This window comes from Panthera onca, chromosome A1 (assembly GCF_046562875.1).
Source record: "Panthera onca isolate mPanOnc1 chromosome A1, mPanOnc1 haplotype 2, whole genome shotgun sequence".
In the NCBI taxonomy this organism is placed as follows: domain Eukaryota; kingdom Metazoa; phylum Chordata; class Mammalia; order Carnivora; family Felidae; genus Panthera; species Panthera onca.
The window spans coordinates 129,555,567-129,569,565 of record NC_138339.1 but is presented as its reverse complement, the minus strand read 5'-3'; the positions used below and the strand labels follow the sequence as shown (position 1 = coordinate 129,569,565).

General features: G+C 44.8%; 2 protein-coding genes and 1 pseudogene across 4 annotated transcripts; 1 reads left to right on the top strand and 2 right to left on the bottom strand.

Moving 5' to 3' along the window:
* Positions 1-1,522: 1,522 nt before the first annotated feature.
* Positions 1,523-1,690, bottom strand: LOC132682654 (U2 spliceosomal RNA; annotated as a pseudogene).
* A 3,191-nt stretch (positions 1,691-4,881) lies between these two features.
* Positions 4,882-10,466, bottom strand: GDF9 (growth differentiation factor 9). 3 transcript variants are annotated; one of them, XM_078451108.2, is made up of 3 exons: positions 9,846-10,466; positions 7,823-8,018; positions 4,882-6,175 (listed from the first exon to the last, which is right to left on the bottom strand). In XM_078451108.2, the coding sequence occupies exons 1-3, from the start codon at positions 9,873-9,875 to the stop codon at positions 5,211-5,213; spliced, it is 1,191 nt and encodes a 396-aa protein (XP_078307234.2). In that variant the 5' UTR covers positions 9,876-10,466; the 3' UTR covers positions 4,882-5,210. The 3 variants fall into 3 exon arrangements, with proteins under 3 accessions (XP_078307234.2, XP_060492140.3, XP_060492139.3); XM_060636157.3 differs by having other exon boundaries at positions 10,179-10,466; XM_060636156.3 differs by lacking the exon at positions 9,846-10,466 and having other exon boundaries at positions 7,823-8,635.
* A 59-nt stretch (positions 10,467-10,525) lies between these two features.
* UQCRQ (ubiquinol-cytochrome c reductase complex III subunit VII) lies at positions 10,526-11,823 on the top strand. The gene is made up of 3 exons (XM_060636160.2): positions 10,526-10,637; positions 10,784-10,951; positions 11,625-11,823. The coding sequence occupies exons 2-3, from the start codon at positions 10,798-10,800 to the stop codon at positions 11,717-11,719; spliced, it is 249 nt and encodes an 82-aa protein (XP_060492143.1). The 5' UTR covers positions 10,526-10,637; positions 10,784-10,797; the 3' UTR covers positions 11,720-11,823.
* The last annotated feature ends 2,176 nt before the right edge of the window (positions 11,824-13,999 follow it).

Here is a 13,999-nt window from a genome sequence, read left to right as displayed (position 1 = left end):
TCTCCTCTGGAGTCTGCAGAGTTGAGTCTTCCTCTCTACCCCTCCCCCGCTCAGTCTCCCTCTCTCAAAAATAAAGACGTAAAAACTTTTGTAAAAGACATTATTTAAAAAAATTTGAGTCCAACGATTTCCGGCCCCTGACTGACCACTGTGCGCCCTCCTAGGCAGTCCCTTTGCACTGGCAGGTAGGGCCTTTAACCCTCCTTCCATCTCCTCTCGCTCCACTTTGGTATTCCACCGGTCCTTTTACTTTTCCACTTGCCAGTCACACCCAGTTCTTTCTGTTCTTAGAACACAATTTTGCCCTACCCAGAGGCTCTGGAATATGGCTATTCACTTCATTTGTATAGTGTCTGTCTTTCCCAGCTGTAATAGAAGCTCCATGAGAACAAGTGCCGTGTTTGTCTTATTTAATACTATTACAACTGAGTGGCTCATTCTGTTAAGCAACCAACTTCAGCTCAGGTCATGATCTCACATTTTGTGAGTTTGAGCCCCACGTCGGGCTCTGTGCTGACAGCTCAGAGCCTGGAGACTGCCTCTGATTCTGTACCTCTCTTGGTCCCTCTCCCACTCACACTCTCTCAAAAATAAGTGGAAAAAAAAAAAAGATTAATAACTCAAAACACCAGGGTCTATTAAAACTTCATTGATGTTAGGATCAACATTTCCCTTAACCAAGTAGATTTCAATGTAAAAAAAACTCCTGTATTCCATCCAAGAAAATATCCTAGTTGTGATAATACACAACAGTTTTCTAAGATAAGATCATTGAAAAAACTGGATAAAAGATTTGTGTGATGTCTCTGGTATTGTACAATTGCTTGTTAATCTACCATTACCTTAAAATGAAAAAGATGATTGAAAAGAAATGTAATCTAAAGATGTATTATTCATTCTCCCAAGAATGTTCTGTGGCAACAAATGCTCACCGATGGAATTTAGGGTCATCAAGGAAGTCTCCATTTCCGGTACATGATACATTTTTCCTGCAGATGAGAACATCAGCCTCTGTTCTTAACCACACACCGCACCTGGCCCATAGCTGGTGTTCAATAAATATTTATTCAGTGAGCTAATTATTTCGGAGAAAGCCAAAATGACCCCAGCACAGGCCGTGAACTCCTAACACTGTCCGTCATAGCATTCCAACATGGAAAGACACCAGCACCAAAGACAGATCTATAAAGGACGCTCAATTGTACACACAGCACTGAAGCAATAAAATGCCCAAAATGCAGCTGACCCTTATCCACATATATTTACTCAATTCTTCCCTACAAATTGCATCACACACTAAAGTAAGACAAAGAAATACCGTCAAGGCATCTAAAAAATCCTATTCTTTAAGTGATTACTGAAATAGCCCCAGTCTAACCAGTTAAGGACCTGTCCAGTTGAGAAGGACAACTACATCACAAAGTCATTAAACACACAGAGGACCTGCTTTACTTGTCAGTTCTGGTCAAGGATCAACTGTCTATACCTCCTGGTTGTGTTGATTCTTGCCTTCTATTCAGACAACAGTTAATGGACCAAACAGCCTACTTTTCTATCAATCCATTCAGCCAGTCTATATACTTAGATGTTTGGGGGACTAACATCCTTTAAAAGAATATTTTAAGGGTTTTGGGGCACCTGGGTGGCTCAGTCATTTCACTTGATCTTAGCCAAAAGGCCGAGAAGCTATGGTGGCTCAGTCATTTAAGCGTCCAACTTCGGCTCAGGTCATGATCTCACGGTTTTTGAGTTCAAGCCCTACATCAGGCTCTGGGCCAACAGCTCAGAGCTTGGAGTCGGCTTCAAATTCTGTGTGTCTCTCTCTCTGCCCTCCCCCACCAGCACTCTCTCTTGCTCTCAAAAACAAATCAACATTAAAAAAATATTTTAAGAATATTTTAAGGGTTCTAATTTCACTTCACTTATATTTTAACTTACAACTCCCAAATAACAAATTAAACTTGGTTACTTCAAATTTTGATATTAATCAAGTTCTGAGCATTTTTCTTTCATCATTTATGTAACCATGCCCACTTTCTCCTTCATCCCATGACAGAGCAGCTTTATTTTTGCACACTGTCCCAGCTGAGCTCTAAACCAAGTCCAGCGGCTGCTGCCCTTGAAACTGGTTAGTAAAAGACCGAGTATTCAATTTAACACAGGCGTTGATTTAAACCGATAAAGAGCAGGAAACTCAGAGCTGAAGGGAAAACCGGCCCCATTGTTCCTGGGCATACTGGAGCACCCATCACATTAGGTGACCTCGTATCTCATCTGGACTAAATACCAAAGCTCAATGCATCCATTTAAGGTAGATGTAGCCCCATCCTTGAATTTCCAGATTTCAATCACCGTTGTCCTTCCTCATTTATTTTCTCAAGTAGCAGCTTTTGTTAAGTAATGAAAGAAAAACAGGTTTCAAACAGAGGAGGCAGTTGGGAGACCAGTATATCCTCCTCCACTGTGCAGAAGACAATCTGTGAAGTTTAAGTTTAGCAGATAGATCTTCCCTTAATATTGACACTGTCCTATGAAGAAACTAGACTTACAAATAAAGCCTGAAAAAAAAAAATCAAACTTGCAGTTCAAGCTATCCTTACTCAACTGTACCATCAAAGTACAGTCTCCAAGTCAATTGTCATTTTACTTTATTTTTTTAAATTCATTTATTTTTATTTTTTTTATTTTTAGCGTTTATTTGTTTTTGAGATAGGGAGAGACAGAGCATGAACAGGGGAGGGTCAGAGAGAGAGGGAGACACAGAATCTGAAACAGGCTCCAGGCTCTGAGCTGTCAGCACAGAGCCTGACTCGGGGCTTAAACTCGCCGACCGCGAGATCATGACCTGAGCCGAAGTCGGACGCTTAACCGACTGAGCCACCCAGACGCCCGTCATTTTACTTTAAAGTAAGCTCTATGCTCAGTGTGGGCAGCTCCCCCCAGTGAGCCAGCCAAGTGCCCCAGTAAAGCCAACTTTAGAACTCACCTACCATGACCAACTTTTTCTCTGCTCCTAATTTTGGCACTGAGTCTTATACTTAACTTCTATCAGAATGACCTCTTTTCTAAACCTTCAGAATGCAGACCACATCCATACTCAATCACAGAACTAGGAAAAATAACTCAGTTTATATGAATACTTTTGATACAAATTTCATATGGTTCATTTTAAAACAGTCGTCTTTTAGGGAGACTTACCTTCCAGTAAGTGCAGTTGCACATTCCCCGCATTACTCGGGCCCTTTCTGGGCCAGTTATTTTTTTACTGCCAATGACAGAAGATGATACAAAACCCTTCAAACACCATGTATCTCTTAGGCTGGCAGCCTCATTTACAAAAGAATAATGACTTCAAGTTAGACAAGATGGCAAAGTTATTTGGAAACTTGGCAATTTAAACTCCCTTTTCAGTTTTTGTTTTTTTTTTTTTAAGTATTTTTGAGAGAGAGACAGAGAAGGAGTGGGGGAGGGGCAAAGGGAGGGGGAGACACAGAATCTGATGCAGACTCCAGGCTCTGAGCTGTCAGCACAGAGCCCCATGCAGGGCTGGAACCCACCAAACTGGAGATCATGACCTGAGGTGAAGTCGGACACCCAACCAATGGAGCTACCCAGATGCCCCCAGTCTGCTTCTTAAAAAAAGTTTTCGTTAAACATTTTTAAAAAATATTACTCAGATCAAGAAATCTTGAGCAAGTAAGAGCATTTATGTATGTGCAGGCTTGCGAGATGAATGCAATAGCACACCAGGAAAATAAATGTAACCGTTCCATTCCCAATCACATCAAGAATACCTACAGTCTAACCTTAGGGGTGCCCGAGTGGCTGAATCGGTTAAGGGACTGACTTCAGCTCAGATCATGATCTCACAGTTCATGAGTTCAAGCCATACATCGGGCTCTCTGCTGTCACTGCAAAGCCTGTTTCAGATCCTCTGTCCCCCTCCCACTCTCACTTGCTCTCTCAATATGTAAATAAGTAAAACAGAAAAGAATTTAAACCTAACAAGTTCAAAACTTACACTCTCCCAAGTACAGAAAGACCTAAATCAAAGCAAACGCCCCCATTGCTCATGGATTACAAGACTTCACTTACTAAGAGGTCAATACTCCTCAAACTGATCTACAGATTCAATACAATCCCCATCAAAATCTCAGCTGGCTTCCTTAGAGGCTAAGCACTAATCACTAAGAAAAGATCATCTCTACGAATGAGAATACATCCTGCATTTAGGATTTACTTTGGTTGGTAGACTAGGGGGGTTAGAAATGCTGCAACAGAAATCACTCCAGCAGCCCTAACTATGGATCTCCAAGGTTCCCTCAAGGTAGATTTATTGAAAACCCACATGTAAGCCGTCATATCCAAACAAGGCTTGCTCTGTAATGTAACCTAATCACTGCCAGGTGAGTTTAGTGGCAAAGGTCCCAAATCCACCTGGAAAAAATTTGTGGGGGTGGAGTGATGAGAGCTGAGGGAAATCTGCAAAACCAAGCTCAGAGCAAAAAAAAAAACACTCCTTGACTTCATTCCATAAGGTCAGAGATTTTAAATATGTAAGGAAAGAAATAGTTAAAAATCTTTACATTTTCTCATAAAAATCTGCAAGGCAATTTCCTTTCAACAAATTGGACAAATCTTATCTTGAGGTGAACCACCCCATTTATATGCCTGCTAATGAGCTGAATTACATATTGCGCATCCATCACACTGATCCAACAGTCATGGGTTACATGCTTACTCTCTAGTCCCAGTAAGGTAAGCTAGCCTCTTACTCTGAAAAAGAAAAAGTTAAGATTAGCTTGTAGATACACTTCTCTCTCCCCAAGAGCCATTTAAAATCAATCCTTAAAAAAAAAAGAAAAAAGCAAACACAGAAAATTATGCCACTGAGAGGGATTTATTCTTCCATTAACTACAACTACTGCACTCTGATACCAATGTCAAGAAAAAAAAAAAATCATTCACGGGAAAGAAATTTAGGGCCCTCCAAAATAATTACAGTTCATTTACACCCGGAAATTAAACAGGAAGATGTTACCACTTTCCATGGATAGATGCCACAGAATGTGCTCATCTACACAGGCTCCCCCTTATACAAGACATACTACATTGAGATTTGACACATGGAACTTTCTCCTGAAGGCACAGAGAGGTGCACGGCATTTCTTTGCCGAAGAGGCTCCATGTTTTAGTTTAGAGAACCAGTATCAACGACAGGTGCACTTAGTGGCTATCATATCTTCATATTCTTTGTAAGCGATTGAGCCATCTGGCTCAATGGTCAGAACACTGAGAGGACTGTATTTGGCAGGCACACAGGAGGGTCTTGGCACTGAGGAGTCGAGCTTCTCATGGATGATATTCTGCACCATGGTGTGAACTGGCGAGCCATACCGATGTCCAAGTGCCCTTGGACAGTCCCCTTTACAGTATCGAGGGTTGTATCTGTGCGGGGCCACGATCCAGCTGTCCCACTTCAGCTGACTAAAACTAAGTCTAAAGTCATGGAGCTCACACTCGTTTTGGGGAAAAAGAAACTGTTTGAAGTATTCGCTCAGATTGAAAGAAGCTGGAACCAGAGGCTTCTGAGGTTCCAAGCCGATAGTCTCCTGACCTCTCCGATGACGGGAAGGTCGTACAGCCTCAGCTGACTCTTCTTCCTGGGGACAGGCAGACAGCCCTCTCTTCTGGCCAGCACCTTGGGAAGGCCTCCTTTTATAGTGAAGGGAATACCACCTGTGATGAGCCTGGGCACTCGTGTCGTTCAGATATAAAAGCAGTGAGGGGGGCACCAGAAGAGTCACGTTAAAGGGACTGTCATGTGCTGAAGGGCGCTGCAGCTGGGCTTTCACACAGGTCAAATTTACAGACATGTGAATGTTTCTTTGGTTGGAGGCCACTAGAGGCTGAAGAGGAGCAGTCACATCCACCTCAATCCATCTGTATTTCTTTCTAAATTCAAACTGGGAGTCAAAGGTAAATGAGGACGTAGTTCTATGGGGGTTCCCGCTAGAAGACTCGGGCTCCTTCATCACCAGGTTGCACACACATTTCACAGCAGAAGAAAAAGAAATGGAGTTGCTGAAAGTAAATAGCAAGACTGACTTGATGAAGTGTTCAACGGCAGTAACACGATCCAGGTGAAATAGCAGGTCCACGGATGGTACGGCTCCTGAGAAGAAAAACAACCCACGAATTGTGCTTGAATACAAAAACGAAATAGCAAGTCAAATCACAGCATTAATACTTGATCATAGTGCTTTCTCCCTTCTCTTCCTCTCTTCATCCAGCCTCAACAAGTGAGGGGGGGGGGGGTTACATAGAAAATGCGGGTGAGAGCTTTCTTCCATAACTAACTGCCAGCAACTACAGGCAAGTATTTTATCATCACAAAATCAGAACAGCTTTGGTGGTGAATAAAAACAACTATCGCTCCGTTTCACAACCTCAATCATTTGCTCCAAACATACAGAAGCTAATAAATATTTTTCTCTTGGCAAGTGCCTGGAGAGAAAGCGGTCATAAAAACACCAAGCTTCCTAAGGGATACAGGAGTACTGATGCATAGGGGCACTTGTACCCCAATGTTTATAGCAGCACTCTCAACAATAGCCAAATTATGGAAAGAGCCTAAATGTCCATCAAATGATGTATAGATAAAAAATTGTGGTTTATATACACAATGGAGTACTACGTGGCTATGAGAAAGAATGAAATATGGCCCTTTGTAGCAACGTGGATGGAACTGGAGAGTGTGATGCTAAGTGAAATAAGCCATACAGAGAAAGACAGATACCATATGGTTTCACTCTTATGTGGATCCTGAGAAACTTAACAGAAACCCATGGGGGAGGGGAAGGGAAAAAAAAGAGGTTAGAGTGGAAGAGAGCCAAAGCATAAGAGACTCTTAAAAACGGAGAACAAACTGAGGGTTGATGGGGGGTGGGAGGGAGGGGAGGGTGGGTGTTGGGTATTGAGGAGGGCACCTTTTGGGATGAGCACTGCGTGTTGTATGGAAACCAATTTGACAATAAACTTCATATATTGGGGAAAAAAAAAAAAACAACCTTGCTAAGAAGACTTTCTAAGCCCAATGAACAGGGTCAATGAAGAAAATTTAATCATGTAATTCGAACACTTGAGATTGATAATCGAGGCTCTAAAAGCACTATAATAAGACATCAAGGAAGAAGAAAAGATTTTAAACAGCCCCACCTGACTTGTTGGTTCAGCACAGTTTTGGTCATGAGGTAATGAATTTAGGTTTTTGTTTTTTGATTTTTTTTTTAAAGCACTTCTTTTTCACACACAATACCAAGGTGCTGAGTCAGACTGTTGACTAACACTTTGTTGTGAGGACCTACTGTTCCAAATGGGGACTCCAGCTTTCCTCTCACAGCAACAAACAAGGGGAAAACATCCCAGTCAATGCAGTAAATAGCTAGGGGATATTTTAGACACATTTCCAGGTTAGCAGTGGTAAAAGGGGAAGAACAAAGAGAGGTCAAGACACCGGGTTTCCAGTCTTGACTTTGTGACCTTGGACAAGTTGCTGAGTTCCAACCAAACACTCCTCAGTCTTTAGAGCTATTAAGTCCCCTCTAACTCTACCCTATCTATCCTAGGAGACTCACCACCCCTTAATCCATGAAGATATTAAAACCATAAGATCAAGTACCACATTTCCTTGATTTCGGTTATCGAATATTACACAAAGTAAACTGCAATTCAAGGAACAAACCCAATCTGTTTCTTTAACCGAAACGCAAACTAATTTATCATCTTTCCACCACCCATTCACCACTCCACTCCTACACACCTGTCACCTGGTCCCCAGGAGCCTGCTTGTGCTGGGCATAGGATGTGAAGAGCCGAACAGTGTTGTAGAGAGGACTTCTGTTGGATTTAGGGATCCCCTCCTTGGTAGCAAAGGACTTATAGAGTCTCTTCATGTAACGCAAAGCTCTGGAGTCTGGCTGCAGCCTAGGGGCGTCACCTTGCCCATTATACAGAACCTTGAAGAGAGGAGGAAGAAAGCCCAATCTGTCTTTTTCATCTAGAGGCTGCACCAAGGACCAAGGTTCAGCCTTAGATTCCAATTCAGCACCCGCTGCAATCTGAACTTCTCCTGTAGAAGCCCGAGAACAAAGGCTAATAGAAAAACACAGCCAGGAAAAGCAGAAAAACCAAAGGAAAAAGTTGCTGAGAAGCGCCATGGCCTGGAAGAACTAGCAAGGAATACACTTCCCCATACCAGTCTTCTTCCTAAAAGCCAAGAAGAGCTTAGGTTGGTCTCTTAAATAAATTTTAGGTGTGTGGGTGGGCCAGGGTCAATTCTGTAATCAGACCTCAAGGATGGGTACCTGAAGATAATTCTTATCAGCTGTGAATCAAACATCTGATAACATCCTATCTATCCAATTTGTGCTCATTAGATACTGATGTATCTGGTGATTTAGCTTTCCTCTCCCTTTTGTTCTGGCATTCATTTAAAACCTCTTAAGTTAGCATTGCGTAGGTAGACTACCTATGCAAGCTGAAAGGCCAACAGAAATTGAGAAATGACCTTAAAACCCCCCCTTAAAAATTTTTAACTTTTTTTTAATGTTTATTTTTGAGGGAGAGAGAGAGAGAAAGAGAAAGAGAGGGAGCGGGGGAGGGGCAGAGAGCGACGGAGACAGAAGATCCAGAGCAGGCTCTGCGTTGAGAGCGGAGCAGCAGGGCCTAAACCCACGAACCACGAGATTGTGAACTGAGTGGAAATCCCACGCTTAACTGGCTGAACCACACAGGCACCCCAAACCATCCCTTTTTTGAGATTATGATTCTTAAAATGTTCCCTAGGTATTGCTGAAACTTCCAAAGCACGGAAAAAAGCGAATTATTCATGATGATACGAAAACCTGTTGGTATTCAATTTATGGTATTGGGTTCACTCTTGCTCTTCCTTCACTCTCATCACCTCTCTGGCTCCCGGGTGCTTAGAATAATTACTTACTGCATGTGGATTTGGAGAGAAAAAAATCACAATTGGCATGGAAATCCCAGATAACAGAGAACTATTGGATGGCCCAATTCTCTTAGGGAACTTCGTATAGAATATGTACTTGGAATGCTGCAATATGCTTTAAAATGGACATCACCTTTAACCTTGACTCATTAAAAAAATTTTTTTTAATGCTTATTTATTTTTGAGACAGAGCATGAGCAGGGGAGGGGCAGAGAGAGACGGAGACACAGAATCCAAAGCGGGCTCCAGGCTCTGAGCTATCAGCACAGAGCCCATTGTGGGGCTCCAACTCACGAAGAACAAGAGATCATGACCTGAGCTGAAGTCAGCCACTTAACTGACTGAGCCACCCAGGCGCCCCAGACCTTGACTAATTTTAGAATATAATACCTTGATTCTTTACTTTCATCTACATATTCATCTGTACCTATGTAGATTGAAAGGTTTAGAGATGTTTGCAGGTTGTTTTTTGTTACTCAAATGCTGGTAGAATTTGCGAGGTGTTTTTGTTCTTGTTATGTAAGTACTTAGGTTCTTGCCTTGGAGCTGAGACTAGGTGAGAGATGATGTTTTAGAGAAATGGGACGAAGGTGCACAAGAGGCTGAAACGAATGCATATCCAGCGCCACCCATGAGATCACACTGGAAGGAAATCAACCCACACTCCTGGTATAAGATAGAGAACCAGTCTGTGCAGCACCTAGGTTGATGAAACTGTTCCAAATTTTATGTCTCCAAATTTTAAGTTCATTGCCTATGCCAAGCCTTCCCGGCCCATGACTGGTAAGCAGGGTCACATAAAACACACCTAAACTGTTGAATGACAGCTTACTTCTACTACACACACGGCTGGCAATTCCATGAACTAAACATGTACAAGACGCCCTGCATCCCGCCTTAGAAAGCGCTTCCGGAGGGAAACTGGCGGCTGCGGGGGTGGCCTCTGTCCTCCTACCGCCACCAACAGCCGGTTATCAACGGCTTGCCCACTTCTTGAAGACTCCTGGGGCGCGACCTGAGGAAACGTGTTTATTCTACCCAGGGAAAGTCTACACCCCGCCAGTACATTCTATGACCGCGGCAGCCGAGAAAAGCCCCGGATGCAAGCCCCTGGTACTGATTCTGATACTGATTCTCGTCACCGATGGTCTGAAAAGAACCGAACCCCTTTAGCGGCCGGACCAGAGCGCACAAAGTCACGTAGGGAGGCCCCACCGCGGGCGTCAGGGCGCCCTCCACAGGCGCAGGACCCATAGGTCCTCGGCGGGAGCGCCTTTGACGCCGGCTGGCCCCTTTCTCTCCACCTCAGTTCCCCTCGGCCCCGGCCGTCGCACGGAGAGGCAAGGGGCTGAGATAGTCGGCCGGATAGTCCACGGACCCCAAAAGCCGCCGCGGAGTCCGCAGCCGGCGCTTGGCCCAGCCAACCCACGGGGCCACCCGACCCGGGCACTCTTCTCCAGAAGGGGGAGCAACGGTGCCTCCCCCTGGAGACGGCAGGAAAATGGTATTCCCCGGAAGTGACTTCACGGCCTCCCGGAGCGGCTTCCAGTTAGCGGAAGTGACGGAAGGTGGCCGGTGGTTCCCGAGACTGTGGAGGGCGAGGTGACCCCCGCGCGGGAGTGAGGTCCGGTCGTGCGGTCGTGGTGGCCCCTGGGAGGGTGGAGGCGGCGCCTGGGCCGGGAAGGATGGGGAGCGCCGGGGAGGACCTCTTGGGTGGAAGCGGCGCGTCCGGAGACTGAGGCAAGCGCCTGTCGACCCTCGGTGTTGCAGGCGCCGTCACGACCATGGGCCGCGAGTTTGGGCATCTGACACGGATGCGGCATGTGATCACCTACAGCTTGTCACCCTTCGAGCAGCGCGCCTTCCCCCACTACTTCAGCAAGGGCATCCCCAACGTGCTGCGCCGCACGCGGGCGTGCATTCTTCGCGTCCTGCCGCGTGAGTGCCTTGGCCGGGTAGGGGGGCTGGACTTCCATCACACCCCAACAGCGGGTCCCTTCCGTGAGCACTGTCGGTAGGGCAGGCACTCCGCAACTTGGGATACGCCCGGTTTCTCACTGAGTGTTCCTGAAAGCCCTCGTGCTAGTATATCGTCCTGCTTATCTTAACCGATGAGTAAACTGAGTCACAGACGACTTACGACCCGTGCAAGGTCACCTGTGTGATTCCAGCGCCTCCCTCTGAGGTCATCTTTACCCACTAAGTAGCGAGGAACTGTTTGTGTTACATCCGCATCAGGTAGTGATGAAAATTAGCCCAACGTTGTGAATTTGCTAAAAACCACAGAAGTGTTCACTTACGTGTTTCTGTTACGTGCATCGTTCTGTGCATAGTTTCTGTGAATTATCTTCATTATCTCATTAGAATATTTAAAATATGCAACAGGAAAGAGATAGGGGAGGTCTGGTGACAAATTTTCCTGGGCTGGCCCTTTATTTTGGTCGCCTGTAAAATGAGTGTGTGATATAACCTTCCTTCATCATCTGGTTTAAAAGCGGCTTCTTGGAAACTAGAGACAGGAGGGCAGAACCTGCAGTGAGTCAGAAAGGAAGACTGGGACCCCAGTGTCTTATATGGGTGCACTGCTTACTCTCGCTTTTGATTTTTAAAGCGTTTGTAGGGTTTTATCTTGTCTATACCTGGGGGACCCAGGAGTTTGAAAAATCCAAGAGGAAGAATCCCGCTGCTTATGAAAATGACAAATGAGCCACTCATCTGGATAATGGTTCCCTTCGTCTGAAAGCTCTTCTCTGGGAGAGGAGTCGACACTGTACTGTCTTGAAGACATAATAAACTTCTTATGGACTGCACCGTTGTCATTTTCCATTTCTGTGAGCAAGTCCTGGATGTGACTGCTAATATTCAAGTTCGTGAACTCCCCTTCCTGGCATGAGTCCTAAACAGTTTCTCTAGTGAGTTTGGTGAAGGATCTGAGCTCAGTGCTTGTTCTATAATCTACGAGAAAGTAGCTGCAGCTGTTCCTGCAGATCATTTGTGAACCGCGGGTTGCCAGGGGTCTGTTCCCGTAATAACAGTAAGATCTGGTCACTACTGTAATTACGGTGTGTCACATACTCAGCCCTTCACGTGCCTTTAAACCTCACACCTGCCTTTTTTTTTTAATTATCATTATTGCACACATTTTGCAGATGAGGACACATGCACAATGAGAGTAAGTAATTTGACTAAATGACACAACCAATGATGGTAGAGTCTGACACTAATGCTTCTAAAGCCATGCTAGACTGCCTTTCCTCCTAAGACAGGCCTTCCTTAGCCAGAGGGGAAGTCAGCTATAAAAGCAGGGGTGAGATCACCACCTGGCCCCTAGAGCTGGTGTCAGCAAATTGCCTGTTCTTGTACCAGGCTGCTAATGGTTTTAATCACATATGGCCCAGAAAGCTTAAAATACTCTCTGGCCTTTTATTGAAAAGTTTACTCTTGTTCTAGAGCCTTTGAATTCTCTTTTTAGTAGAAAGGCCCTTTTCCCTTCACCAGGAGATGGTAGAGGTAGGTATGGGTAGTTTACATGCTTCTGGTTCCCTGCTCCATTTCTAGAAACTTTCTCACTTCTTAGGACACTTCCTGCTGGTCCAGAGCAGCAACTTTCCCAGTGTAGTTCAGCTTCTGGCCCAGGCTGTATTTTTTCTCCTTCTTTTCTTTTTATTATTTTTAAAAAATGTTTATTTTAGAGCGAGACAGAGTGTGAGGGGGTAAGGAGAGAGAGAGAGGGAGACACCGAATCCAAAGCAGGCTCCAGCCTCTGAGCTGTCAGCACAGAGCCCAGTGCGGGGCTTGAAATCATAAACTGCGAGATCGTGACCTGAGCTAAAGTCGGATGTTTAACCAGCTGAGCCACTCAGTTGCCCCTCTTTTATTCTAACAATTATTCTTGCCTTTTAGGAACCAGAATTAAAATACTTAGAAACAAAAAACGCTAATAGAAATTGGATTGTGTGGTAGGATAAAGAACCTCTGAGTCTGGTGAACTGGGGCGCATACCCTTTAACCTGTGTTTCTTCACTGTATGATACAAGCAAGAAATCTGCATCCCTGAGCTTTGAACTTTTTGCCAGTAAGATAATGTGTTAATATAAAGCCATAGGGTTGTAATGGTGAGATGAGAGATAAGTAGGTGTCTGGCAGGCTTAACAAAGGACAGCTATGTGATGAAAATTGCCTTACCAAACGTCCAGTTTTCCTGGGCTCTGTCCAAATTTGTTCCCGGGACTTGCTGTGTATTTGGGTCCTAGACTATTGACAATCTGATGCAGCTGTGGACCTGAAGGTGTAAATGTACCCCTCCTTCACTTTATTTAGTTTCAACAGGTTCAGGCACCAGGGGAGGGCCACTGCCTTGATGGGCCAGTAACCTGTCCTCTTCCCTCTGACTAGCCTCAAACTTCCTTGGGGAGATGGCTACCCTCTCCCATCTTTTTGGCTCCATTTTACCCCAAGATGTTATTTCTTCTTGGTTCCTTGACTCCTTTAAAGATAACAGCTCAAAAGTAAACTTAACCCTTTTTCAGCACAGACCAGGCCCTGAGTCTGGGTCTGAATCCTTTTTATCCCAGGAATGCTCTGAGAAGACCCTGCTACAATCTCTTTTATTGAAGTTCTGCTTTGAATAAAATTATTAAAGGCTGCCAGAAGGCTGTCTCTCACCAAAGGGCTTCCTTCTCTAAACTGGGGGGGGGGGGGGGGGGCACGGAACCCTGTGTAGCAGGGTGATGGGGACGGTGGGTGAAAGGGGTGTGTGTGGGGATGTGTTGCGTTATCATAGCTCAGTGCTACTGTACTGGGACCTGGGATTATTTTGGAGACCATTCTATCTGCAGAGATCTGTAAAGAAAAGAACTTTTAAAGTCTCTTAAGGAAGAAGGGGACCACTGCCGTGGGCCTTAATGCCTATAACCCACCCACTTGGAGCCTCCAGCCCTGGCTGTGGCTCAGTCCTCTGCTTCCAGGGCACAACCACTTAACTCA

Coding starts and splice junctions, on each gene's coding strand:
- UQCRQ (XM_060636160.2), top strand. CDS start 10,798: ATGGGCCGCGAGTTTGGGCATCTGACACGGATGCGGCATGTGATCACC. Junction 10,952..11,624: donor CATTCTTCGCGTCCTGCCGC/GTGAGTGCCTTG, acceptor TGATTTTTAAAG/CGTTTGTAGGGTTTTATCTT.
- GDF9 (XM_060636156.3), bottom strand. CDS start 8,219: ATGGCGCTTCTCAGCAACTTTTTCCTTTGGTTTTTCTGCTTTTCCTGG. Junction 6,176..7,822: donor TCCTGGGGACCAGGTGACAG/GTGTGTAGGAGT, acceptor TTTTCTTCTCAG/GAGCCGTACCATCCGTGGAC.